Genomic DNA, 27,517 nt, shown 5'->3' with positions numbered 1-27,517 from the left:
TTTTGGTAGCATGGGTTATATCCTCTCCGGTGAACCTTGGATTCCGAAAGATTCTGCTGAGGAAATTCCTCCTATCTCACCTTCCAAGTCCAAACCATCTGCTTCTCACTCTTCTCCACTTACTGAATGTCTTCCCGAGGTCCTTGCAAAACTGGATGCTATGGATGAAAAACTTGAATCTATTAAGGATTTAATAGCATCAACACTATTCAACATGGAAACGGTAAGGGACTCAACAAAAGAGACAGGTGATGATATTGCTCGCGATAGGGTGAAGCTCGATCGGTTATCAAGAAAGCAGTGAAGTTGCCTGCAAAGCTTCAGACAAGTGTGGCGTATCTCCCCACCAAAATGTCTGGAACCTTGGATGCTATGAAGGATGCCATTGTGAACACTTTGGCTTATTTTCTCCGTCCTTATGCAGAGCAGCAGCAGGAGTAGTTGATAAAAGTGTTTTATAGCTATTTATGCTTGGTTGTTTTAAACAATGTGTGTGTTCACTGGACTATCCAGCTACTATGTGTTGCTACTTGTGGGTTGATTGATTTAGCACTATATGATTTTGCTTATCTGTTTAAAATGCTTGCTATGCTTGTGTTGCTATTTGGATATTTGTGTTTTTTTTTTTTTTTGGGACTGATGCCAAAGGGGGAGAATAATAACAAGGGAAGTCAACTATTCAGGGGGAGCAACCTTATAAGCAATATAACAGGAAAGTTGACTACATCTCTCTTGAGTATTAATTATCATCATCAAAAAGGGGAGATTGTTAGTGCTAGGATTTTAATGATGACAAGTTTTAAATGTGCAGGAAAATACTCAAGAAGCCCAGTGAGGATGAATATCGACAATAAAGGAGTAGGCCCAAGTGATCCAAGAGTCCACACAGCTGCTAAGTCAGTCGGCCCATAGTGAAGACTATTTTCACCAAGTAAACTGATCAAAAAGATCTTATACTCAAAGGAAAGAAGATTGCTACGCGCCTACATTAAATGCGGTCAATCAAGGGGTTCACTACTAAAGGAAAACAACAACTGGAGATTCCAAATCTAGTACCAAACGAAGAGTTCTACAAGGAAAGCCAACAGAAAAAGATCAATCAAGAAGTATACTAGGAAAGTCATCAGAAGAAGATCAATCAAGAAGTCTACAAGTAAAAGCCATCAGAAGAAGATCAATCAACATTGAATGCTCTTGCTTTATTCTTGGAAAATCAGGATCCTCAATATTCCTATTTTTCAAGGATCAAATCTCTTGGGATGCCTTCTCTGCTTGAAAATCCAAATCGTTATATTCTAACAAATATAAATAGAGGCTCAAACAGACGAATGAAACAAACTTTGTCTCAACCTTCCCATAGTCTTGGCTCAAATTTTTATAAACATTGTATTTCTGTGAGATTTATTGTGTAAATAAAAAATTTAAAAAAAAAAAGAGATTCAATTATTGTTGGTGAGGCATTGTATCAAAAGATTATGAGAGTTTGAGTGTAGACGTAGAAGCTAACCACTGTAACCAACACATTTACAAAGAGCTGTAGAGAATACCATTGCAATCCAAGGGGCCTAGATTAAGTTCTACATTGGATCCGAATCAGTATAAAATATTTTGTGTCATTTAATTTTTGCAAAATACTTTCTACATTACTTAAGTAGCAGTCAACTAGCTCACTCGGACAGTCGACCAACTAAGCGAAAAATTACCATTCACCCCTCCCCCCAACAGTTCTCGCACTTTCACCTCCAAAATCATTAAGGAATATGGGCTGCATGCGACTAAGTGCCCGACGAAGATGAAAACTATATATAATTTTATTTTGTACGCTATCGATTATATAAGGTAAACTCTTTTTCAATTACCTTTTCTATCTTTTTTTATATGCCTATGTCAATGTGAAAGATGGAGTATGCAACACCTTTACAAAGAGCGGTAGAGAATACCATTGCAATCCAAGGGGCTTAGATTAGGTTCTACGTTGAATCCGAATCAGTATAAAATATTTTGTGTCATTTAATTTTTGCAAGATACTTTCTACATTACTTAAGTAGCAGTCAACTAGCTCACTCGGACAGTCGACCAACTAAGCGAAAAATTACCATTCACCCCCCCCCCCCCCCCCCAACAGTTCTCGCACTTTCACCTCCAAAATCATTAAGGAATATGGGCTGCATGCGACTAAGTGCCCAACGAAGATGAAAACTATATATAATTTTATTTTTTACGCTATCGATTATATAAGGTAAACTCTTTTTCAATTACCTCTTCTATCTTTTTTTATATGCCTATGTCAATGTGAAAGATGGAGTATGAGTTGATTGTCAACAAATCATAACCCTACTTAAAGCCCGTTGATATTGAATATGTTACGTGTACCATTACCTCGCCAACCATTTAAACGTAAGATGAATCACACAACAGGCTTAGCGAAGCCATTAACCTCATTCATACAACAAAAGGTGTAAGTACCTAATTTAATTAGTAATACTCAGATATGAGATCATCATTATCACCAAATTATTCCTTTGTTTATGTTTCCCTTATGAAATTACAGCAATTTCTAGATAGTTCCTCTTTAATTACTTCATTTGTATGCTTAATTAAAATAACCAAAAATACACACACACTCACACACAAAACATAAAAGACCCTATTGGAAAAGGTGGATGGAATAAACTGCTGGATCGCATTCCTTATTCTTTAAATTGCTACCGCAAAGGCCAAAACACACACACACACACACACAAAATGCCTGGTGAAAATTACATGACCTTTCATTCACTCACCATTAAAAAAAGTAAATTAAAAAAAATAGTGCATGTCACCTTTAAGGGTATTTAGAGTATAGAAGAATCCTATACACTTCCTAGCATGCGAAATTATGCGTGATCAATCAACATATTCCTTTGTTCTACGTGCATATATAAATACCATACCACACCGAACGTTTAACTCATTCATCAAACATCTCACCTCTATTCACTAGTGCCAATAACACAAGCCAAGAAAACATTAGACTTAAGATATATTCTTTCTTAATATATATTCTTGTTAATTTTGACAATGATAGGGTGGGAAGTTGTTTACAAAGTGGTGGTAGCAATGGCACCACTCTATGTTGCCCTAATTTTAGGCTATGCCTCGGTGAAATGGTGGCGAATTTTCACACAGAATCAATGTGATGCTATCAATCATCTCGTTTGTTATTTCACTCTCCCACTTTTCACCTTCGAATTCACAGCACACATTGATCCTTTCGAGATGAATTACAAGTTCCTCGGAGCTGATGCCATCTCGAAGGTGATCATAGTCGTAGTGCTAGCGTCTTGGGCAAAGTGTAGTACCGGAGGGAGTTATCGTTGGTCTATAACGAGCTTCTCTTTGTCTACACTTACTAATTCGCTCGTTGTTGGCGTACCTCTAATGAAAGCGATGTATGGTGAGGAAGCTGTGCACTTAGTTGTCCAAGGATCGGTTACACAAGCCATTGTGTGGCTAACTATACTCTTGTTTGTGTTGGAAATGAGAACAACAAGGACAGATTTTAGCTTGGATTCTCCTATTGGAGACAAAAATAATATTGTACTTGAAGAGAATAATGGGAGTGATTTGGAAGGAAATAATGCAAAGGCGGTAGCAAGCATCACTAGACCTTCCTTTTGGTGTTTGACAAGAAAAGTGTGGTTGAAACTTGCTACAAATCCTAATTCATATGCTTGTATGTTTGGCCTCACTTGGGCACTAGTATCGAACAGGTTTGTAACCTTTTTACACGATTAGTGCAGTATGACTCTGACGTAGCATAACAGCTTAGTTATTACTATGAATTTAACTTATATATATATATTAACAATACAAAATAACTTTTATACTATTAGATCTCTAAAAGGTAACTGTTCTTAAAAAGTGGGATTATTAACTCTGAAAGTAAGATCTGCATAGTTTTCAAATATGTAAATATTATTTCAAAAATTTTAAAGCCCCTGTTCGAATTCACGGTCAAAATTAAAAAGCTTGACTTTTGAAATCCGAACGGTGCCACAAAAATTAGAACGAAGGGAGCAGCTACATGTAACCCATCCATAAAATGTGTAGTAACATAAAAAATAAAATAGATTACTTGCTGAAATAAAGTGATAATTTGATAAATAATAAAGCGCATTGAGGCAAGTAAAGCTTTTCATTTATGTTAAGATAGTTCGATCATCAATTGGCTTATTAAAAGTGGGTGGATTTTGATAAATTAGGTGGCACATTCAAATGCCAAGCATCATCGAAGGCTCTATACTGGTAATGTCAAGGGCTGGCACAGGCACTGCCATGTTTAGCATGGGTACGTAACTGAATAATATGTGCATTCATAAATCATAAATCGAGATTTAAGTAGTATAAACACCTTATGCTCTAAGCTCTCGCTATGCATGAGAACTGAACCAAGTATAAATGAGTGCAGGGATGTTCATGGCATTGCAAGAGAAAGTGATAGCATGTGGTGCAACTCTAACTATGTTTGGAATGGCTTTGAGATTCATAGCTGGACCAGCAGCTATGGCTATTGCCTCCATTGCTATTGGTTTGCATGGGGATGTCTTGCGTGTCCCATAATCCAGGTATGTATTTCTTTTTGTATTTGACTAAGTTTTATACACTATTAGTGTAAACAATTATTATATCGTCAAGTCATTTAAAAGATATCAATAAGTAATACTTAAATTATAAGATTTAAAATCTTGAAAGTAAGATATATCACTTGTTACAACACGTAGAATGACCTAACAATATAAAATTGTTTACACTTACGGTGCATATTACTTAAAGTGGTATTTATGGGATGTTAATGTGACTTGAATGTTAAATTGTCTTTTTCTATTTTCTTGGTTGTAATCGAAAAAAGTTTTGTGGTACGATAATCTATGACATGTTGTAAATTCAAAGATGGCTAGATTCCACATTCTAAGATAATTTAGAATTCAATTCCCATTTCTAGGGATACAATTACATATGGAGATAAGTAAAATCTTCACCACTAAAATAGGTATATATTGCTCAAATTTAGTGTTACATACACGTTTTCCCTTATGTTTGGCTTAATTAAGTTATATGCACTAATGGAGTATAAATAATTAATATATCATAAGGAAATTACAAGTAAATATTCATTATAAGTATTATTGGCAAATTGACAATAAATGACAATTTATATGCTATCATTGGTTAAAGTACATTGACAAAAAATAATGTTTAATTTATATATATGTATTGAGAGTGTAAAGATTTTTCCACCATCAAAGCAATTTAACTTGTTATAGCTTACTTACTATTTAATACAGTTTCACTTATATGCATCGACAGTATATAACAACAAAATACAAGTGAATTTTTTAGGGAGGTCTGTCAGAAATATTATTTTCGACAAGCCAATTTCTAAGGGGCCTCTTAAGAATTTTTCATCGAAAATTCACTTGTTTTTAATGGGTAATCAATCTTATTTTAGAGATTACAAATTACACATATAATATGGAGGGAATTCACTTGATTTTAGTGGGTAATCTATCTTACTTACAAAATCATAAATTCTACATATTATAAGAGGATTTTTTGACAAAATCTTTTAAATGACCTGATAATGTCAATATATGTCATAAGTGTCTATACGACTACTTAACCTCGAGTGATGTCATAAAATTATTACAACTTAATACAGTGCATAAAAATCTTACAGAATTGGCATATATTACTAGTTTACTACTTGAGTACTTTGTTAATATTCCCTCGGTTCACTTTTACTTGTCCATCATGGATTTTACACATCCTTAAGAAATAATAAATGAAGTATATAATTTATCATGATACCCAGCCATATTAATTGATGCATAGTTTTAATGGATTTGAAAAATGATTTGAAATGAGTAATTAATGTTATGAGTAAAATAGGAAAAAAAATATTATTTCTCTTGATATGCTAATGAATAAGTAATAGTAAAAATATATTTTTAGTATAATTGACAAGTAAAAGTTCGCGGAAGTAGTAGCTATATACACGAAATAGAGGGCATGCTAAAGAATGATGCGTTTGCTTGAAGCCGAAGCTGGAAATCAAAGTGGACATCTGACAATATATATACACTTAAAGGAAACCACACCAACATATTCGCATTTTCAATTGGTGTTATTAGGTAAAAAGAAAAAAGAATTTAACTTAATTAGGGTGTATTTGGTAGGAAGGAAAATGTTTTTCTATGGAAATTTTCTTACAAAATAAGTGGATTTTGCACTTATTTTCTAGTGTTTGGTGAGTAAATAGAAAATATTATTCCAAAAACATTTATATGTAATCTAGTAAAACGCTATGGGGTGGGTGGAGGTTCGGGGGTTGGATGATGAAAGGGTTGGGGTGGGCGCGTTAGATGGGTGAGAAGGATGCTATGAACATGCCATGTCACTTACGGAACTTATTTTTCTTATTTCAATTAAGAAGTCATTTTACTCATTTTTAAGAAATTTGTTTTCGTAGAAAAGGTTTTGCAAAACATTTTAACCGACCAAACATGAAAAAACTCTCCATACCGAACACACCCATAATCTCAACTTATATAGATTGGATCATGGTTCATGAGCAAACTAGCATCTTTGGCCTAATTAGGGGTAAACCCTTTTATTTCTCCTGTATTGGGGTATGACTTATGAACAAGTCACTAGACGGCCTAGCGGTAAATATATATATTTACGTGTCATTACCTTTATTTATTCCATTATTATATATTGTCTACCAAACAATTGCTTTTACAAACTATTAATGCTAGGATTTTACTTTAGGTTATCTACTATAGTGGAAATATTGATTTTTGTTTCTTTAGATATTTGATTATTTATTTCATTTCCCCTTACGCAGGCAGCATTGCCACAATCCATTACCTCCTTCATATTTGCCAAAGAATATGGTTTACATGCAGAAGTACTTAGCACAGCGTAAGTAAACAACCAAAATAACAAAATGAATTCTTTTTATTCTCGACCAAACTGTTACTGTAATTTAAATATTTATTAAAGCTGATTAGTTGACTGATATTTAATACATATCACTTGTTTAAGAAATGAGAATTATTAATATGTGTGATTTACAATTTATTCTCAAGTTTGATTTATTTTATTTTTTTATTAATTCAATTTCAGGGTAATATTTGGCATGCTGGTATCTCTTCCGGTGTTAGTTGGCTATTACGCAATCTTGGAGTTTCTTCATTAATTCCTCCTCATCATAGGAAGAATGGCATTAATTCTTCCTTCTTAATCACAATAGAGACAACTCATCTTCTTCTTCTTTTTTTTAATTAGTATTAAAAGAATCACAAATTTTGTCGCATTTAATAGCATCCATTACTTATATAGATGAGTTTGTACTAAGATATTACTTAAACACGTTATTATTTGTGAATCGTGAAAATTGCAAAAAGAATTGCAGCTTATTTTGTTGTCCAGCTTGCTAATAAGGTTAAATATTTGTATTTTTTCAAGTATTCCAATTTCCAAATATTGTTTATGCCTAAACGGCAAAATATTTTCTTGCACTTTAATAGTATCTTTAATGAAGAAAAGAAATTTTTGTAGACACAGATGACATGATTGATGGAAGTTAATTTGATACATGGAATACGCGATAAATCTGATCTTTGAGCTAAAGTGAAAAAAGGAATAATTTTCCTTTCTGCAAAGATTTGAGCATACCATTAAAAAAGAGTTTGAGTTACGTGTAGTGAAGTATATAAATTTTTTATTATGCCAGTCCCTCTCAAAAGTTCTTTTTTTTTTTTTTTGGATTAATAATGAAATTAGTATTATATATTCTACTATACAATCATATGATATTTTCTTTGATCATAATTTTTTCAAATACTTTCTAAATTGTTAACTATTATGACTTGTAGTACTTTTTATATAATTTCTAAATATGTAAATTTTATTTCAAAAAAAGAAAGATTTTATGTCCTAATTCACACAGAACATTAGTTAATTTGACCCTCATATCCGAAAAAAATCAAAAGTAAAAACCCCCAAACAAGTTAAAGAAGCTATAAAGGAAGCAGGGAGAGAGAGAGGGGGGGGGGGGGGGGGGGGGGTGTTTAGTAGAAATACAAGCAACTGAGAGCTATCTACTATTACCCAAAACATGCAAGAACATTAGTACTGAAAAGTTAACATTTATCTCCCAAATCAACCACAAAATAAAAAGAGCAGAAAAGGAAAAATGCCTAATCCACAATGCTCGCAAGAGTTATGAAAGCAAAGGGGGGAGATTGGTTCTTTACTGAAGGTTCTGTGAATGGATCCTTGGAGAGAAACAGAAGGGTTTTTGGTTGCTTTTGGTATCAAATTGATGAGCAGGGTGGCAATACCATGCTTCAACACTTGAGCACAACTCTGTTGCTTTTAGTCTTCATTGTTGTTTGATAGAGAGAGATGGGAGAAGCAAGACACAAATGATGCTGGAAGCCAGCTGCATCTCACACAACTAAACCAAGAGAGAAAATGGAAGGGCTGAAAAAGGTTGAAACTCAATATCAAAATGCCCATGAAGATGATAATATTATACCATGAACCTTCACTTAGTAAATAGTTAAGAAGATGAGGGGTAGTCACTACTCACTGGGCACTTGAAATCCAAACATGGTTAACCATAATCGAGGAGCACATCTTATGGCCCATGACATAACCAAAGCTAACAGAACAGAGTTTGAAATACATAAAATATCCACCTTAAATATATCCAGCAAGTGACCTAATTACATATCAGCATTAGATGATCCCAAAAGTATAAGTAAGACGATCAATCCGAGACAGTATATGCATCCCTGTTCAGCCTGTATGAACCTGAATTCAAAATGAACTAGTATGTCACTACATCTGCCATTCTACGCGATTAGAAATTAACTACCAAAAGGTACCACAACTGTCACTAGTTTTGCCCGGAATTTTCAATCCCATCCACTAGCAGTAACAGGTCCATAATCAAAACTGTAACTGTATGGAGCAGCAGGAAAGGAGTCCACTTGAGAAGTACCATAACAACCAGCAGCGAAAGGAGCACCGTAGGTGAAAGCACTAGCATAATGAGTAGCATCTTCGGTATCAACAAACTGGCTAGTGTTGTTGTCACTCCCACTATGGAAGGAAGTACCCCTATAGTCATAGCCCCCAAACATACTGCTTGTTCTAGCACCATCACTGCTTTCGGCATATTCACTCAGCCAGTCAGGAATTTCTTGATTTGCCCCCTGCATCAATTCAACAAGATCCTTTGCCAAAGGTACATTCTTGTCACTGAAAAATGCAGTTGCCAGTCCAGATTTACCAGCACGGCCTGTTCGTCCAATTCTGTGCACATAGTCATCTATGTTCCTTGGCAAGTCAAAATTTATGACATGAGCAACATTCGGAACATCCAGACCCCGAGCAGCTACATCAGTTGCAACTAAAACTGGAGTATGTCCACTTTTGAATGATTTTAGTGCTCGCTCTCTCTCCTTAAACATACATCATGTGAGAAGATCATTAAAATTTTGAAGACAATCAAGGGAGGCAATCAATTTAATGCAAGAGTTACCTAGTGACAAAGTAATTTGACTATTAGGCAAATCTTTCGTTCATGATCCCCATCTTTTTCTTAAAAGTGAAAAATAGAAACATGCATTGTCTACTTAGATCTGCCCAACCAGCTCTACATGAATCTGAATTATACTACAGTGTAACACATTCAGATATCATAGATGAGCACACATCTGAGAATAGAATCTTTAATTATGACAACCAAATGCAACAAAATATGAACCATCCCGGTTGATCGCTATAAATAGTACTCCCTCTATCCCAATTTAAGTGTCTTACTTTCTTTGTTGATCTGTCCCAAAAAAGTCTCTTCCTATATTTAGTAAGTTTTCCAATTCCAAAATTCTACATGGCAAGTTTAAGACCACAAGATTTAAAGGACACACATCTTTAATTTAAGACCACAAGATTCAAAAATCTCCTTTATTTTTTTAAACATTGTGCCCAGTCAAACTAAGAAACTTAAATTGGGGCGGAGGGAGTACTAGTTAGCAAACAAAGTTACTAAAAAGTGAGAGTAAATCAGCAATAGATAAAATGAGTAGGGGCACACAACAAACTCAAATTTTCAAAATGCATGCAGTAGGCAGAATGAGCATTGGATTGAGCAGACTCAAATTATTGAAAGCAAGGAGAAGGAAGAGAGACTAACAAATTGCATTTTATCACCATGAATGGCAATGGATGGGAAACCACTCCTGACCAACCAACGTTCTAATGCATCTGCCCCTCTTTTGGTCTCCACAAATATTAGAGTCAAAGGCAGCTGCTGCAACAATGATATAGAGATATGATCATTTTGCTTATGTTCATATTCACAAGAGAACAAATTAATCTTAACACAATAAATACCCTAAACATATAAAACTTCTCACCTTCGCATCTGTTTGATTTGGATATTGAGCATGAAGAAGATCTATTAAATGATCCTTCTTGTCCATATCAGGGACAAACTCAACTCTTTGAACTATTAGATTAGTGCTGGATCCAACTTTTCCAGCTGCCAAGAAGATGTAGTTTGAAAGAAAATCTGATGCAAGCCTCTGTAACAGTAAATTACATATTAGTTATTACCTGAGCCAAGAGCACTAGCTTGTAAAGAAGACTAACAAACTCACAAGATCACCACAAGGTTGCCAACAAAGTCATCATTTAATACATTTGGTGATTGGCACATTGATGAACACTCCCATAACAAATATTTAAAAGCGATTTGCCTGGGAAAAAAACACCACATGCAGGCCAGGCACCATTCCGTAAATATGTGAAACCAGTTTAATTAGGTAATGAGCAAACCTGTATCTCAGTTGGAAATGTTGCACTAAAAAGCATTGTCTGCCTTCTACCAGGTGGGGGCATCTTCATTTTCTGGACAATCTTACGAACTTGGGGCTCAAAGCCCATATCAAGCATCCGATCAGCTTCATCTAAGACCAAATATTTCACTGCTTGTAAGGAAACTCTTGATTTCTCAATCATATCCACCAAGCGCCCAGGGGTGGCAACTAAAATGTCAACACCCTTTTCCAGATTGCATAACTGTAGAAGCAAAGTTCAAGGAGAAAAAACAAGGCCTGAGATGCAAAGAACCTAGGACGGTGAACTGATCATGATTTAGCCATAACGTTAAGAATGAAGTTATCCTAAATCTTCTTTTACTAAGTAATGAAGGATACTAAGTAAGAAAGAATACATCCAGGAAATAAAACATCACTACGGAAAGCAAAGATTGCAGGAAATGGTAAAAGAATAAGGTATGAGATAGAAACAAAATAAGATACTCTCTGCTATAGATAAGTAAGAAGAGGATAAGAGGAACAAGAGAAACTACTTCTCCCTCCGTCTCAAATAGAATGAAGGATAAGGGCCAAACCTCAATCTCAATGCCGACATTTGTTCCTTAATGTTTTTCAAAATAAAATTCACTTAGAAACTATCAGCTAGAATTTTTATGATTACTAAGATTTATAAAATCTTGCAGAAATGCAAGGTAAGACTGCGTACAATAGACCCTTGTGGTCCGGCCCTTCCCCGGAACCCGCGCATAGCGGAGCGGGAGCTTAGTGCACCGGGCTGTCTTACTAAGATTTATAAAATGTGCGAAACATTTGTAGTGAAAGGAAAGATTGTATAACTCATGAAATAGAAATAGTGAGACGGGGAGCACATAAAGAGCAATAACTCAACCAAAGGCATGCAAGATGCAGACATCAACTTTTTAACCAGCCAATGGAAATCTCGACCCAATATAACGATCAAAATACAGCACTGAAATAGGTTTTGGCTAAGCATTAGGGACAAACATATTCTCCCACCATCGCATTTTCTATAATACTGAGTCTAACAACACCAGAACAAGACACAAATTATATGTTAAAAAAAAAAAAAGGGGGGGGGGGGGGGGGGGGGGGGGTGGCGGTTGTTTAATGCTAAGGCAAAAAAACAAGACCTGAGGAATTATGGGTGCTCCTCCATATACAACCACAACCTTCAATCCTGTCAAGTATGAGAACTTCTTTGCCTCTTCATGTATCTAAACAATAATTAAAAAATAAGAAGATAGTATAGTAATAAGTTAAAGTAACCAGAAAACTCAAGAAAACTAATCAATTAGGAAAATAATAGGAGTAAAAGAAAAGCAGAAACCAACATTCTGAGATGTATATTTTTTCACCAGATTGATACGAGAAAAGTTGCAACTTATAGTACTTTTCATGTAATTTTCAAATATATAAATTTTAATCTTAAATATTGAGTTAATCTAATCCTATTTAGCTTCAAAGGTTAGCCAAATTATTCTCGAAAAGTAAAAAAGTATTACATAAGTTGGGACGGTTAGAGTAGAAAAACCATTACGGACCCGTTTGGCCATGAGAATTGTTCACTTTTTTTCTGAATTTTTTTTTCTCACTTTATTTGAAAATCAGCATTTTGCAATGAAAATTCCAAATACAACTTGAAGCTGTATTTGAAATTTGAAAAACAAATAAAACCCTATTTTCAGTTTCACCTCGATCAAACAACCAAAATATTATTTGCAAAAGTACAACCAAACACAACTCCAACTTCAAAAATTCCCAAATAAAGTGAAAAATATTTGGTTTCTATGGCCAAACACCTACTTAATCTTGAAATGTTGCCAAAGTTTAGTCAAATTAAATCTCGAAAAGTAAAAAGTATCACATAAATTGTGTATATTGCTTTCCCCTGTATATTACTGTATATTGGGCTACGTGCAGCAACAACAACAATATAACTATTGTAGTCACACAAAGTGGGGTCTGGTGAGAAGGTTAGAGTCTACACAGAGCTTACTCCTACCTTAGGAGATAGATATATAGGTTGTTTCAGATGTATATTGAGCTACGTGGCATAAATATTCTCAAAACCTGTATATTTTTTAAAATTTCACCAAGTGTCCATTGATAAAACATGATTTCAGAATTCCCATAAAAAAAAAAAAGAGAGAGAGAGAGAATGACTCTAGTACCTGAGAAGCCAACTCCCTAGTAGGAGAGAGTATGAGAGCAAGTGGTAAAGCAACCCCAAACTGTCTTTGACAACAACCCCTTTTAGTCTTTTCCTTCAAAATGCCACTAATAATAGGAAAACAAAATGCAGCAGTTTTCCCTGAACCAGTTTGAGCACATGCCATTATATCTCTACCACCCATTGCCACTGGTATTGCATAACGCTGAATAGGTGTGGGGTTCAAATACTTACATCTCTTAATGTTGTCATTCAACTCTTTGCTAAAACACATTTCAGAAAATGATGACACTGGTTTGGGAATATTACCAGTCCCACTAACATCCACAGGAACGTCATCATATGCATTGACATTTTCAAGAATCACCAGTTTTTCAAACTTGTCTGAAATGTTATGTGTGTTTTGGGCACGCAAGTGAGGAGGGAGGTAAGTGGGTCGAGTAGAACGAGTACTCATCGTTTATCAAAACCCTTTTAAAGGAGAAAAAGCTGAGAAAAATGAAGGGTTTAAGAAAAGTGAAAGACAGAAAAACTCAAGTTAAAAAACAGAGTCATTATGTTATGCAGAGTGAAAAATGGGGTATTAAAAGAGGTTTATGGGGATCAGAAAAAGAACGAATTAGGTGTGATATTCCCATTGGAGTGGAGTGGGAAGGTTACATGGGGAAGAGGGAGAGACTGACTGGCAGTGTATATACCGTTTTGGCAATTATTAATACCACCTTCAAGCTACAAGCGCGTACGGTGCACCTCCAACAATATCTTTCCTCACTACTCCCTCTTATTTCTTTAACTGGATTTATCGGTCCAAATATATCCCTCTACATTGAGAAAATGGTTAAAAATATTCTCATTATAAATTTGGGTCAAAGATATCTTTTTCGTCATTAAAGTTTTTAAAATATCCTGTGTTAATAGAAATCCCCAAAATAATCAGATTTTATTTTTAAACCCGCTCCTTTTAAATTCGACCCAACTAAATAAAAATTCATATGTGTTACCCGCTCTTGTGCCTAGTGGCTCCAGATGTAGGATTCGGGAATAAGTTGATCGCATATGGGTTTTTATGTAGTTGGGTCAGATTTAAATGAAGCAGGTTTAAAAATGAAATCGGGTTATATTGAAAGATTTGGAAATTTCCTTTAAGACAGGGATATATTTGAAAACTTTAATAAAATGAGGGGTGTATTTGACTCAAATTTGTAATTGAGAGTATTTTTAGCCTTTTTTCCAAAGTAGAGAACATTTTTTTACCCTTTTCCCTTTATTTTATTATATGTTGTTATTCCTGCCTATTATTATTGTTGTCTTGACACCTTCTCGTGAACGAGGGTTATCGAAAATAGCCTCCCTACCTTCCAAGATAGGGGTAAGGTCAGATACACTCTACCCTCTTCAAACCTTACATTATGGAATTATATTGGTTATGTTGTTGTTGTTGTTGTAGTACTCCCTCTTATGCTCCCTTTTAGTTGTTTATTTTTGACTTTACACATTTGCTTAAAAATTAATAAATTGAAGTATATATTTTATCATAATACCCATATTAATTAGTGTATAGGCTCAATAAACTTAGAAATGAGTAATCTATATATATAATAAAGCTATGTATAGACAAGGTGACGCGGCACCTCTCTATGGCCACCATTCCTATTTATCTTTTCTCATTTTGTTGACAAGTTTCCCTATTTTTGCTATTTTCTTATTGTACAAAAATAACTATGAGAATTACTATTCCTCCATTCATTCTTATTCGTTAACTTAATATACAAACTTAAATGTCTCAAACTTTACTACTCCGCTCTTTTCAATTCTTTATTGTAAAGATATTTAAAAATCTCCAATCTTTCATTCCTTCCATGAAGAATGAAAATTATCTTGAAAAAGAGTAGTCTTATGATATCATTTCAAGTAGAATTTGGAAAGGTTCAGTCAATAAATTTTACTTATGTCAAAATCATGTTCGTGTAGCAAAGTAAAAAAGCAGTCAAAGTTTAATTCCTCAAAGCAAAGCCAAATCGTAAGCCCACTCTTTCTCCCATTTGGAAGTGAGAGGACGGGTCTTTGTTTTCCCTCAACATGAGTAACGTATTATTTTCAGTTAGTACTAATTTTATTTGTCCATGAGTTACGAAAACTTAAAAGACTTATTACTTAATTGCAGAATTAGAAGGGATTTTGCACAATTAAACCTTGAACATCACTAATTCACTATATATACTCCAACAAACTAAATGGATATCCTGTCAATGGCCAACAGCCCCCCACGACCTGTGCCACCGCCAGCCTACTACTGGCACGTAGCGGGTCACCGTCAACGTGGTCCGTGCTTTTGTGTACTGGAGTGGTGAGTGTAAATCAAAGCGTGTTGGAATTTTGATATCTTTTTTTTATGGGTGATGCAATAAGTTGTAATATTTGCAGGAATGGAATGTTACCGCAACGTCGTACCTGGAAAATGAAGACATGTATAAGGCCTCATTTGTTTCGTTAAGATTAAGACGTCTGAGTCTGAATGTACATCGGAATGATTAAGATGTTGTCTCTAGATTTGAACACTGAATGATTAAGACCATTTATTTTTTAACATCAGAATGTGCATAACATATTTATTTAAACATAATAGTTATAGAATTCAAATAAAAAAGTAACTAACTATTAGAAAATAATATCAAATTTAATGAAATAAAAATAATATTTGACAAAAAAAAATTGAAACATTTATGTTCTCTCTAGGGGTAGGTTGGCGGGGGGGTGGTGCTGTGGGTGGGTTGTTAGGGTGGTGTTGGTGGTGAGTGGGAGGGAGGGGTAGGGGCTAGGGTGGGGTTGGGTGGTGGCGGTGGGTGGGTTTTTAGGGTGGGGGTGGGTATTGGTGTTGGTGGGTAGGTAGTGGTGATAGGTGGTGGTGGGTAGGTGGAGAGTGGGGTTAGGGTGGTGTTGGTGGTGAGGAGGGGTAGGGTGGCGGCGGTGGGTGGGTTGTTGGGGTGGGGGTTGGGTGGTGTTGGTGGTGAGTGGTGAGTGGGGGGTAGTGTAGAGGTTGGGTGGTGGCGATGGGGTGGGTTGTTGGGGTGAGGGGTGGGTAGGTAGGGGTGAGGGTGGGGTGGAGTTGGTGATAAAAATTATTTATACAAAATACCTCTTAATGATATTCAGACTTTGTTCAAGATCTTAATGATTAAGACCTATTCAGACCAAATAAGTGGTTAGATCTTACTGTAAACAAATGCACTTAATAGCTCAAAGTCTGAACCATTCAGATTCAGACCTCCATTAAGTGCAAACAAATGAGGCCTAAGACAATAATACATGTTCTTAGGTGGGAACTTTTGTTTAATTTTGATTCAAGAAGTCAAATCAAAACATAATGTTCGAATTAGAAAATAAAAAGAAGTTACCTCCACAAAACAATAGTGAATGCATGAAAGAACCACTTTATATATTTAAAAACCACTTTATATTTAAAAAAGAACTTTCACAATATCCAGCCCCCAAGTTTTAATTATTGGGTATTTGGACCGTTTTTATGATTAGTGCTAATTAATTGGAGACAAGTTAGCAGATCGTCAAAACCAACCTCCAAGTTTTAAAAAATACATTTTAGTCCAACGATTTAAAAATAATAAATAAAATTATAACTATTCTAAGCTTTCAAACCAGCCCCCAAATTTTAAAAAGTACACTTTTATTTGAATCAAATTATTAATAATTTTCCCAAAATAGCAAAAACCCTAGCTGCCCCAACTACTACTTTTTCACGATTGCTACCATTAATTCCCTTCCCCTAGCTCGTTCCTGATTGTAAAATTGTTAATATACAACCCTGCCCCTTTGTCTTGCTCGGATTCATCGCTCTAAGCTCCCTCTATTCATCTTGGTCGGATATCTGTTCCGATAAATTTCATTCAATTCATCTTGTGCATTAATCACAATAGATGCAGTCGCCTATATGTTGTAGAATCTGCCATTTCATTTTTGATGATTTGATTTTGTGGTTCGGCAGATCTCTACAAATTTTGTTTTAGTAAACAATTTTTTATTTTATTTTTGCAGTTATTTCCTGTTTAATCAGCTCTACTGTACAAGATTAATTTGATTGGATTTATTTTAGACGAGCTGTTATTTTATTAGTCTATTTGAAGTTATTTTTTACAAGATGTTCTTTTATTAGTCTAGTTTAGTTGTTATGGAAGATGGTATTGTAGTAGGCGAAGAATATTATGGTGAATGGGTGGAGACTTCAGATTGTATTTGGCAATCCAGAACAAAGGTGACAGTACCAATTGAAATTCAAAGGCCATGTACATATAAGCAACTGGTTGAAAGCATCATTGTAAGTGGTCAGTTGAATTGCTCACATATGGACATGACGGTTAGTTATATGATTAGTGTTGCGTCTACTAGGGAAACAATAGCTCATGCATTCATAAAGACGAATTATCATGTCCGTCTGTATCTTCTTGATATTGCTTGTGATGGTTCTACGCCCATTCTAAGGATAAATGTGGCTGAGAGTTCTATTGGAGGTTCAAATGCCACAGCGGCAACATCACACCCCCCCCCCCCCCAACCATCATTATTTGTTGAAGAATCCAGGAATAATCCTTGTCAAGAAAATTACGATGATTTTGCCATTGGTTTCCACAAATATTGCTCATCAGAGTATGCTGCAACACAACACTGCCCAGCCAAAATCTTATCGATGACACCGGTTTTTTCCATGGGCAAACATCAATGATCACAAAGGCATTTGTAAATGCATTGATGCTAGCTTTCATGAAAATAAATCATCAATCGCGAAAAAGGTGTCGAAGCCATACTATGGATACAGGGGAAGCATCTATATCCAGGAAGAGGAGATATAAATGCTCAATGTGCAAAAAATATGGCCACAAGAAGACAACCTGCCCAAAAGCTTTGTCACGCAATGGAGACTGATTTGTTTTCCTTCAATTTGCTGTAATTAGTGTTTTAAAAGGCGTTTTCGGGGCGAGCCTCGGGGCGGGGCGTATCAAAAATGCCCCAGGGCGATGGTTCGAGGCGAAAGTCTCAAAAGGCGTACTCCCAGCAATTCGGGGCGTACGTCTAGGCGTTTGGGGTGAGTTTTTTTTATTGGGGCGTAAGCCCAGAAAACTTCTTCAAATTAAAACAAAATTTGATAAATAAGTCCTCAATATAATGCCCAAATTCTCAAAAGTCAACTAGTAATTACTCAAATATTTTAAAAAGGAACCGAAACATTAAATTTAAAAGTCACGACTTTTTTTTATTGCTAGAATGCCTAATATATGTTCTTTTCCAATTATTTATCTTGTCTTCTACTATCTCAAAAAAGTAACGAGCAGTCACTTGTGCTTGTAAGTAGCGTATAATAGCTTGTTCTGATTAGTTATTTTGTGGGGATGGAGCATATATTTATAGTTTTCTTCAAATTTTTAAGCATTTACCTATTTAAAAGTATTTATTATAATTATATCCTTTTATGAAATACTAAAAATTAAGTCCCATGAGGCTTACGCCCCGTGCCTCGGGGCTTACGCCTCGCCTTACGCCCCCGCCTTTTAAAACACTGGTTGTAATAAGTGTTCTGATTTGTTTAGTTTGAACTTCTTGAATTAGTAGTGTTGTGTTGTGAACTTGAAACTTCTATTGTATTGTCAAGATATTTAATTAACTACACTATTTAGTGTTCCTATTATGAACTCAATTATTAGATTTTTAGATTTCAAACTTGATGATAGGCAAACTGATCACTAGACCGCCTTTACGGTTATTAGAAGTGAAAATATTCAACATTCAGAATTAAAACTGGACCAATTCAGAACTATAAACTGGACTTAAACATGAAAAAAACAAATTTGTACTGAAAACTGGAAGTAATACGAAATAGAAATAGACATTAATATCATTAGCATTAATATACTTCGAACTATTACATCCTGGGAAAATAGTAAATATGTCATACAATAAAAAAACTAACGAGGCATTATGAGGGAGTGAATTGGTAGGGCTGTAGGGGGTGAATTGGTAGGGTTGTTGAATTCTGCAAGAGTGTATCCTCTTTCCTCAAGAAGAATAGTGAGAATCCTCTCTATTCTTCTGACGACCTCGCTTAGTTCTTTAAACCCTCCCTCGTAATCCCAATGTTTGGTGTTGCAGCGATTGATTTCATGGTTTAGATCCCTTATATCAGTTTCTAGACTGTAGAAATCCCACAAGAAGCGGCTTATCGTTCGTCGTACATAACCTTTTTGTAGTGCATTCGGTGCACCATTTGGCAGTCCATTTGGTGCACCGTTTGGTAGTCCATTTGGTAAGCTTTCCCCTTGATCCATACTAATTCTATTGTCTGGTCTTTTGGGTAATGAAATTGAATTTTAAATGTGGCTGAATTGGTGAAGCAGGGTATTTATAGACCCTTAAGGCCAAAAGACACCTTGAAAGGTGAAAAGGCATCTTGAAAATGTGCCTTAAAATAGGTGTTCCTTAAAATGTGTATTTGAATACGAATCCTATAACTGACATTGTAATTACGTGAAGCAGCACCTTATCAGTAAAGGTTTCATAGGTGTGTCTTCTAATACACTGTATTTTAATTCTACTACACCACACCTTATCAGGAGAGGTTTTGTAAGTGTGTTTTCTAATACACTGTATTTTGATTCTACTACACCACAAGGACCATTGCTATTCTAATTTCTCCACCCCCCCCCCCCCCCCCCAAAAAAAAAAACCAATTATGATATTTCAAAATAAGATTAGTCTACATATAATTATGGTATTTATTTTTTGAATTAATATTTGAGTATTGGTAATAGTTGAAACTACTTAATGAGGTGCTTTGGGACCTAAGAAAGCCGTTGAAAAATTAATAGATGCTATGATTAGGCGTGCAGCTGGATTTATTGTATCCAGACGAACAATTTAGTAGAATAGGGAGATCACAAATACAAAACCCAAAAATTAGTCTCTTGTTAATTAAAAAACATGATTATCAAAATATTAATCTCATGGAATTTTGTTTATATACGACCAAAAACATCAATATTAAGTGTGTCTTCTAATACACTGTATTTTGATTCTACTACACCACACCTTATCAGGAGAGGTTTCAAAAGTTTGTCTTTTAATACACTGTATTTTGATTCTACTACACCACAAGGACCATTGCTATTCTAATTCCAACCCCCTCCCCCCCCCCCCCCCCCCCCCCCAAATAAAAAATAAAAAAACCAACTATGTATTAATTTTGGTATTTCAAAATAAGATTAGTCTATGGACAATTATGGTATTTGTCGTTTAAACCAATATTTGGGTATTGGTAATAGTTGAAACTACTTAATGAGGTGCTTTGGGACCTGACAAAGCCGTCTACTCATTAATATATGTAATAATTAGGCGTGCAACTGGATTTATCGTATCCAGATGAACAGTTTAGTAAAATATTCCAGATCACAAACACAAAAAAATAAATGAATACATAAATTGTCTCTTACTAATTAAAAAATATGATTATTAAAATATTAATCTCATGGAATTTTGTTTATACATGACCAAAAAGATCAATATTGTTGAAATATTACAAAAAACAAAAAATCATTGTTGGTGAAATATTACAAAAACATCAATATTAATATCAACATTTCAAGTTTGTAAAGAGCAATCCTTAGATAATGTAATGTTTAAAGTCGAGTTTATGTCGCAGTTAATGTGTAATTACACATTACTTTTAATAATTCATACATCAAGTCACCAATTTCATGTCGTTAACATAATTTTAAGTCACCATTTTAAGTTTTTACAAATTTAAGTGTTATTGTATACGTGTAATTTATTATATTATAACATGCTACATTAGTATCCTAACACCAATTATTAATAGATCCCAGCTGTTCATCTTCCCCACATCAAATCAACTCGTAAACCAAAGTGATTTAATTAATCACTGCACCAATCGATGCAATGGATCACTGCAGCACGAAACCACACCTCTACACCTTTTCACTCCTTTAAATTCAACACCCACACTTCTTCCTCTTCTCACTTGCAATCTTTATAAAAATATTTTCATCTTTTCTTAATCTTCATCCAAAATGCGGCCAAGGAGAAACCTCCTCTGTCCTGACTGTATAAACTTCAGTGCCGATCTGAATCGGCTTACTCAACGCGTCAACGAGGATGCTCAGCGCCAAGAGATGAACATCAGGCGCATTGCTCGCATGCTGAGAGTCATATGTCTTTTGGCGAGGATAGAGATGGATGATTTCATAATCCCCCCAAACTCCCCTCCTTATGTTTAAGTATTTTTATGTATTTATTGTTTTTGTTATGTGTACATATATATATATATATATATATATATATATATATATATATATATATATATATATATATATATATATATATTGGTGATTTTATGTTTTGTTCCTGTTGAATTATCTGGTTTGCATATGTTATCGTTAGACAAATTTACAGGAAACTTTTAATTTTTATCGTTTGAAGTATAAACAAACAAAATAGGAAAATTTGTTTAACCATAGACCACTACACAGAGCATACGTTATTATAACTGGTGCGTTAATAATATTTAAATTAAAATTTTCTTAACCATAGACCACTACACAAAGCATACGTTATTATAACTAGTGCGTTAACATTATTTACAGGAAAATTTTGATATTTAAAGTATAAACAAAGCAAACTGATAAAACAAACCACTAGACTTACTACCCAGAGCATACGTTACTATAACTGGTGCGTTAATATTATTTACAGGAAAATTTTGATAGTTAAAGTATAAACAAAGCAAACTGATAAAACAAACCACTAGACGTACTATCCAGAGCATACGTTATTATAACTGGTGCATTAACATTATTTATAGGAAAATTTTGATATTTAAAGTATAAACAAAGCAAACTGATAAAACAAACCACTAGACTTACTACCCAAAGTATACGTTATTATAACTGGTGCGTTAATTATATTTACAGGAAATTTTTATATATAAAGAATAAACAAAGAAAACTGATAAAACAAACCACTAGACTTACTACCCAAAGCATACGTTATTATAACTGATGCGTTAATTATATTTATAGGAAATGTTTGATATTTAAAGTATAAACAAACCAAACTGATATTACCCAAAGCATACATTATTATAACTGGTGCGTTAATTACATTTACAAAAAAATAATTATATTTAAAGTATAAACAAACCGAACTGATAAAGCCAATCACTAGACTTACTACCCAAAACATACGTTATTATAACTAGTGCGTTAATTATATTTACATGAAAATTTGTTTAACCATAGACCACTACCCAAAGCATACATTATTATAACTGGTGCGTTAATAATTTAAATGAAAATTTGTTTAACCATAGACCACAACACAGAGCATACGTTATTATAGCTGGTGCATTAATAATATTTAAATGAAATTTTTTTTAACCATAGACCCCTACACAGAGCATACGTTATTATAACTGGTGCGTTAATAATATTTAAATGAAAATTTGTCTAACCATGATAATAACCAGTTAATGGTGACCATCGAAAATTGTGATATTTAACGTAAAAATTTGAAATCCAATATTTGCACTTATACAAAAAACTAGCTCAAATAATTGTTCAAAAAATAAACCTAAATAATTGTTCCAAAGTAATTGTTCAAACTTGATTTTCGCTGGCTGTCTCATAGCCATTTTGTCCAACGCCAGTCTCGCCATTTAGTGTTTCTAAGACATCAGCTATTCTTCTATCAGGTGATCTATCTTCACTAGCAACAACAACATCACCACGAACTACAGAATCAGCAAGAAGACCCAATGAATCAGCATGATCAGGCATAGGACTAGAAGTGCCATTAGCATTGGGGACATGAACAGGATCACTCAAAGAACTAAAAGTGTCATTAACATTGGGGACATAGGCAGTATTACTCAAATGATGAGAAGCGCCATCAGCATTGGGGACATCAGCAGGATCACTCAAAGGAGAACAAAGAAGAGACTTGCAATTGGGATCATCAGCATGATCAAGTAAAGAACTAGAAGAGCCATCAACATTGCTGACATGGGCAGGATCACTCAAAGGAGAACTAGCAAGAGCATTCACTGGGTCAAAATTAACAAAGGTTAGTAATAATAGACCATAAAAATTACTACTAACTAACTTGCATGTCACAGAAGTTGGCATTCGCAAATTGTAATGCCTCCCTGATCCTCTTCGTACTGGACCTAACTGAAGGAGAAACACACTTAGAATGCCTTCTTGGTTTTCCCTCAAGCAATTTGTGAATGCTAACTAGTTCTTCCTCAATTGATGTCAATCTATTTGTAATAACACCCGACCCACGACCACAATGGTTGCACCTCTATTTACCCAGTCCTCCAAGATCTCAATCTTGAACTTGGTCGTTATCATGATCATCATGTTGGTGCCCAGATATAGATGCAAGTTCTGCCTTCACGCGAAATTGATGATGTTACACCTCGGGAATTCCCCCTGTGAACGTACAGTGAATAGACTAACGAAGAATACGAGTATATGATGTTTTAATGAGAAGGGAACGACGTTTGACGACCCTAAGTAAGGTTTCAGAGGTAATTGCAATGGAAGGTAGGTTATGCCCCACAATGACTAATTATAGGTTTTGGAAATGTGAAAAGTTTCAGGTTTGCATTCTGGCCAGTTGGTCGTAAAATGAATACGTACCGTAAAGTGGTATACGGTCCGTAAACTGCCATGTTGTATTTTGGCTTCCAAAACTTCAACTTTCTGCCAAATGATCAAATGGCTAAAAACAACTTGGAATACGGACCGTAAAGTGGTTTACGGCCCGTAAACTGAGACCGTAAATCCCTATGTCTTCAGCCTGACTTTCTGGATTTTGATATGCTTAAATACGGTCACAAAATACGGTCCGTAAATTGGAACACGGACCGTAAACTCCGTTTACGACCACTGTACTGTTTATTCCGGATCAGATTTAAGTTATTAAATAAGGGATCCAAGTTTATTATTTCATTTCCACATTTCATCCCTTCTCTCTAAAAACATCTCTCTACACACATTCCATAAGATTTCAAGGATATTTAGTGATCAACAACACAAATCAAGTGAATCAAGTGTAAGAAAACCATCAAAGATCATCCAAGGTCAAGAAATCCAAATGGAGATAAACTAGGGTTTTGCTCAAAGTGGAGTGTTATCAACTAAAGCTTGTTCCTACAACATCTAAGGTAAGATTCATGATATTTATATGTTGTCTAAGGTAGTTAAGAGTTGAAATACTTGGATTGTAGAAGAGTATAGAAAAATGAGTCATGAATATGGAATAGTGTCATTTTGAGAAATAGTATGAATTGAGCTATGGGTCTTGATGTATTATGATGTAAATACGATATAAGTGACGTTAAGATCATGAATTAGACATTGTATGTGAATGGACGAAATCATGTGTTATGATCTTGAATATGGAAAATTGTAAGTGAGTTGAGAATATGGATAATGTAGGTGACTAAGGGCTATTATTGTGATATGGTGAATGTATTGTTGACGTTTGGTAGTTGAAATACGTTATGGAAGGAATGTCGTATAAACAAGGGATATGCTGTCCGATTTTCTCTAGCTTTAGTCCCATATGCTAGCTATCGATTCTAACGATAGTATGACTTTAATGAAGGTAGAAACGCGATCGTTGAAGAAGAACGCGCAAGTGTAAATAGTGCGACGGAAAGGTATGTAAGACTAACCCTTCTTTCATAAGGCATGGTTCTTGGGCCAAACATCTAAATATTCCATAAGTCTATGATGTCTCATAAATTATCCAACCTTCCGAGCTATTAAGCTCACGACTCTTGATATGCTACGAGTGTACCAAGTTCCTCGTATAACGAGTAAGCCTATAAGGATAAGTGTGATGAATGATGAAAATAGTGATAATGATATTGATGGCGACTAGAATGGTAATAGCGATGGTGATAACGATGACGATGATGATAGAAATGATAACAGTAAGATGCGTACGAGCTATATGTATGTATGCCCATGTATGGCTACTATGAAACACCGAGCTTATATGGCTGGGTAGTATATGTATAGATGTATATGTATGTATATTACGTAACGCGCACACACCACTGCAGTTGGGTATGAATGACACTGAGCCTTGGTAGGGCCAGGTATGTATAACACCGAGCCTTGGTTGGCCGGGTATGTATGATCACCGACCCTAGCTATGGTCGGGTACGTGAAACACCGAACCTTCGAGGTCGGGTATGCTATGTGAGCGCTATATATATGATATGATTATGTATATGATATGAACACGAATATGATATGACTATGTATATGAATGTGTTTAAGGGCATGTATACGAATACGAGCACAGCTATGGTATGGGTACTATTATGAATACGGGCAATGAGGTATGTACACAAATGCGTATTGGCAAATGGAAAGTTCCTAAGAAAGGCAAGTAAGTGCCTATGACGACAATATTGCTATCTCTCACCCTATGCTATTTCTTATGCTGCTATTTATGCTTCTATGTCGATATTGATCATGCTTTACATACTCAGTACATTTTTCGTACTCATTGCGGCCCTCTAGACGGGTCGTGACAGATGAGTATCTGCAATCTCCCTCTTTAGGGCATCAATATTCGAGTCTAGTACTTCATCGTCATAATCAACAAGATTTTTAATGTAGTCCTTCCTCTTCTCCGCATCATGAGGGTGTAGAAAAAGTCTCACCACCTCAACTAAACAAAAACAACAACATATTAAATAAAAATATACATTATTCACTAACATATGTTCTAATGCATTAATTGTTTTGTATCATTACAACACAACTATCAATTGCCTTTTTGAAATGATCAACAACTTTGGGCTTCTCCTGCATTTGCCATCTCAAACTCCTTTGCATCGGCAAAGGACGTTGTTTAGATGGAGTAGCAGTTTTTTCAGCAAATGACAGAGCTTCGTATGCCGGTGCCTGTAGTAAAAAGGAATAAACAAATAAGTAGAACAAGCAGTAATAATATCACCACTAATCTATAATAATATAATCCCCATATTGGTTCGTAATAAGATACTTACAACGAAGGCCCAGGGGTAGCCATAAAGAGCATACTATGGTGGTTGACTTTGTTCACAAGATAGTATATACATCTTCAGAATGTTCACCTTCTTCAAATATTGAAAGGTCAGATCGAAGGATTCCTTGCCCCATTGAAATTTCTGAAAGAAATTAATACTATTCGCAATGGTAATCAACTTTTTTCGAAGTATCGTGAGCCAACAAGACGGTATGGATAAATACAACCATTACAGTCTTAAACTTCTCTAATTTGCTCAATTTACCATTTGATTGAACCAATTTCAATAGCGCAGCAGTGGTCAACCCCGTGGATCCGGTAAGCTTTTTTATTTTTTTATAAAAATCCAAACCTCTTGAGAAAATAACCTTCCTCGTTTCCTCACTAGGAAAAGCTCCACAATTTAAACCCGTGACCAGTGGTAACTCTGTCAACCCAAAACAACAGGACACTCCCTCCACTATGAACCATATCTCGTGCTTCTTCTCATTCTTTGTAACTTGACGAAGAAGAAGAGAATGATTAAATTTTCCATTGAATCCAATCCATAACTTTGACAATGTCACGAAGTGTCCAATGTTGACACTTAATTTTTGACCTCCCGAAATCTATTTTAAGTGCTCGGAGTCCTTGGACAATAAATAAAATCAGTTGTGCACCCCAAAGGGGTCTAGGTAATTTTTATGAAATTATTTGGTATAATATTTCACCCTTTCGAGTTGATAAAGAAACATCTGATGTATTTTAAATTTTTGTGGAAATTGAATTTTGAAGAATATTTTATTGTAATTAATCAAGGGGGAAGAAAACCCTTTTTGGATAATTATTTGTTTAGTTAATTAAATCAAGGAAAATTAGATTAATGAGTAGTTTTACTCCAGTTTTATTGTCCAAGGCACTTTGAGTAATTAAAAAAAATGACCATTCTACCCTTTAAATCCTGATTCTGTGTGTGTTTGTGTAATCGATTAATTTTCTTTTATCCGGTAAACTAACTCAAAAAAAAAATCGGTATCTGCAAAATGATTTTTAATTTTATTTATGAGTCGTATTCTTAAATTATTTAAGTCCTAATGGACTAATAATTAGTTTTTCATTTTATTTATTTATGAGTCTTATTCTTAAATTATTTAAGTCCTAATGGACTAATAATTAGTTTTTCATTTTATTTATTTATGAGTCTTATTCTTAAATTATTTAAGTCCTAATGGACTAATAATTAGTTTTTCATTTTATTTATTTATGTATTAGTCTATTTTAAATGGGGCCCAGTTGATATATATATATATATATATATATATATATATATATATATCAA

General features: G+C 34.8%; 2 protein-coding genes across 6 annotated transcripts; one reads left to right on the top strand and one right to left on the bottom strand.

Annotated features, from left to right (window-relative positions):
• The first annotated feature begins 2,970 nt into the window (after window positions 1-2,970).
• LOC132614794 (auxin efflux carrier component 5-like) lies at window positions 2,971-7,529 on the top strand. Of its 4 annotated transcripts, none has more exons than XR_009572447.1 (5): window positions 2,971-3,752; window positions 4,245-4,330; window positions 4,451-4,607; window positions 6,890-6,966; window positions 7,171-7,524. XR_009572447.1 is itself a non-coding variant. In XM_060329339.1 (5 exons), the coding sequence occupies exons 1-5, from the start codon at window positions 3,061-3,063 to the stop codon at window positions 7,241-7,243; spliced, it is 1,086 nt and encodes a 361-aa protein (XP_060185322.1). In that variant the 5' UTR covers window positions 2,971-3,060; the 3' UTR covers window positions 7,244-7,529. The 4 variants fall into 4 exon arrangements, 3 of the variants coding, with proteins under 3 accessions (XP_060185322.1, XP_060185320.1, XP_060185321.1); XM_060329339.1 differs by having other exon boundaries at window positions 4,451-4,594; window positions 6,876-6,966; window positions 7,171-7,529; XM_060329337.1 differs by lacking the exon at window positions 4,245-4,330 and having other exon boundaries at window positions 7,171-7,527.
• Window positions 7,530-8,648: 1,119 nt separating this feature from the next.
• On the bottom strand, window positions 8,649-13,779 carry LOC132615367 (DEAD-box ATP-dependent RNA helicase 52C-like). 2 transcript variants are annotated; one of them, XM_060329964.1, is made up of 6 exons: window positions 13,091-13,779; window positions 12,050-12,133; window positions 10,897-11,139; window positions 10,476-10,643; window positions 10,253-10,369; window positions 8,649-9,518 (listed from the first exon to the last, which is right to left on the bottom strand). In XM_060329964.1, exons 1-6 carry the CDS (start codon window positions 13,544-13,546, stop codon window positions 8,970-8,972), a joined length of 1,617 nt encoding a protein of 538 aa, XP_060185947.1. In that variant the 5' UTR covers window positions 13,547-13,779; the 3' UTR covers window positions 8,649-8,969. The 2 variants fall into 2 exon arrangements, with proteins under 2 accessions (XP_060185947.1, XP_060185948.1); XM_060329965.1 differs by having other exon boundaries at window positions 10,253-10,366; window positions 13,091-13,778.
• Between the last annotated feature and the right edge of the window lie 13,738 nt (window positions 13,780-27,517).

Source organism: Lycium barbarum, chromosome 10 (genome assembly GCF_019175385.1).
Source record: "Lycium barbarum isolate Lr01 chromosome 10, ASM1917538v2, whole genome shotgun sequence".
In the NCBI taxonomy this organism is placed as follows: domain Eukaryota; kingdom Viridiplantae; phylum Streptophyta; class Magnoliopsida; order Solanales; family Solanaceae; genus Lycium; species Lycium barbarum.
This window is presented reverse-complemented; position numbering and strand designations above follow the sequence as displayed.

Bases quoted from the DNA above. Each gene is read 5' to 3' on its own strand.
- LOC132614794 (XM_060329339.1), top strand. From the start codon at position 3,061: ATGATAGGGTGGGAAGTTGTTTACAAAGTGGTGGTAGCAATGGCACCA. The intron at 3,753-4,244 runs GTTTGTAACCTT...TTGATAAATTAG, and splicing joins TGGGCACTAGTATCGAACAG to GTGGCACATTCAAATGCCAA. The intron at 6,967-7,170 runs GTAAGTAAACAA...ATTCAATTTCAG, and splicing joins GCAGAAGTACTTAGCACAGC to GGTAATATTTGGCATGCTGG.
- LOC132615367 (XM_060329964.1), bottom strand. From the start codon at position 13,546: ATGAGTACTCGTTCTACTCGACCCACTTACCTCCCTCCTCACTTGCGT. The intron at 10,644-10,896 runs GTTTGCTCATTA...TTACTGTTACAG, and splicing joins CATTTCCAACTGAGATACAG to AGGCTTGCATCAGATTTTCT. The intron at 10,370-10,475 runs GTGAGAAGTTTT...TCATTGTTGCAG, and splicing joins CAAATCAAACAGATGCGAAG to CAGCTGCCTTTGACTCTAAT.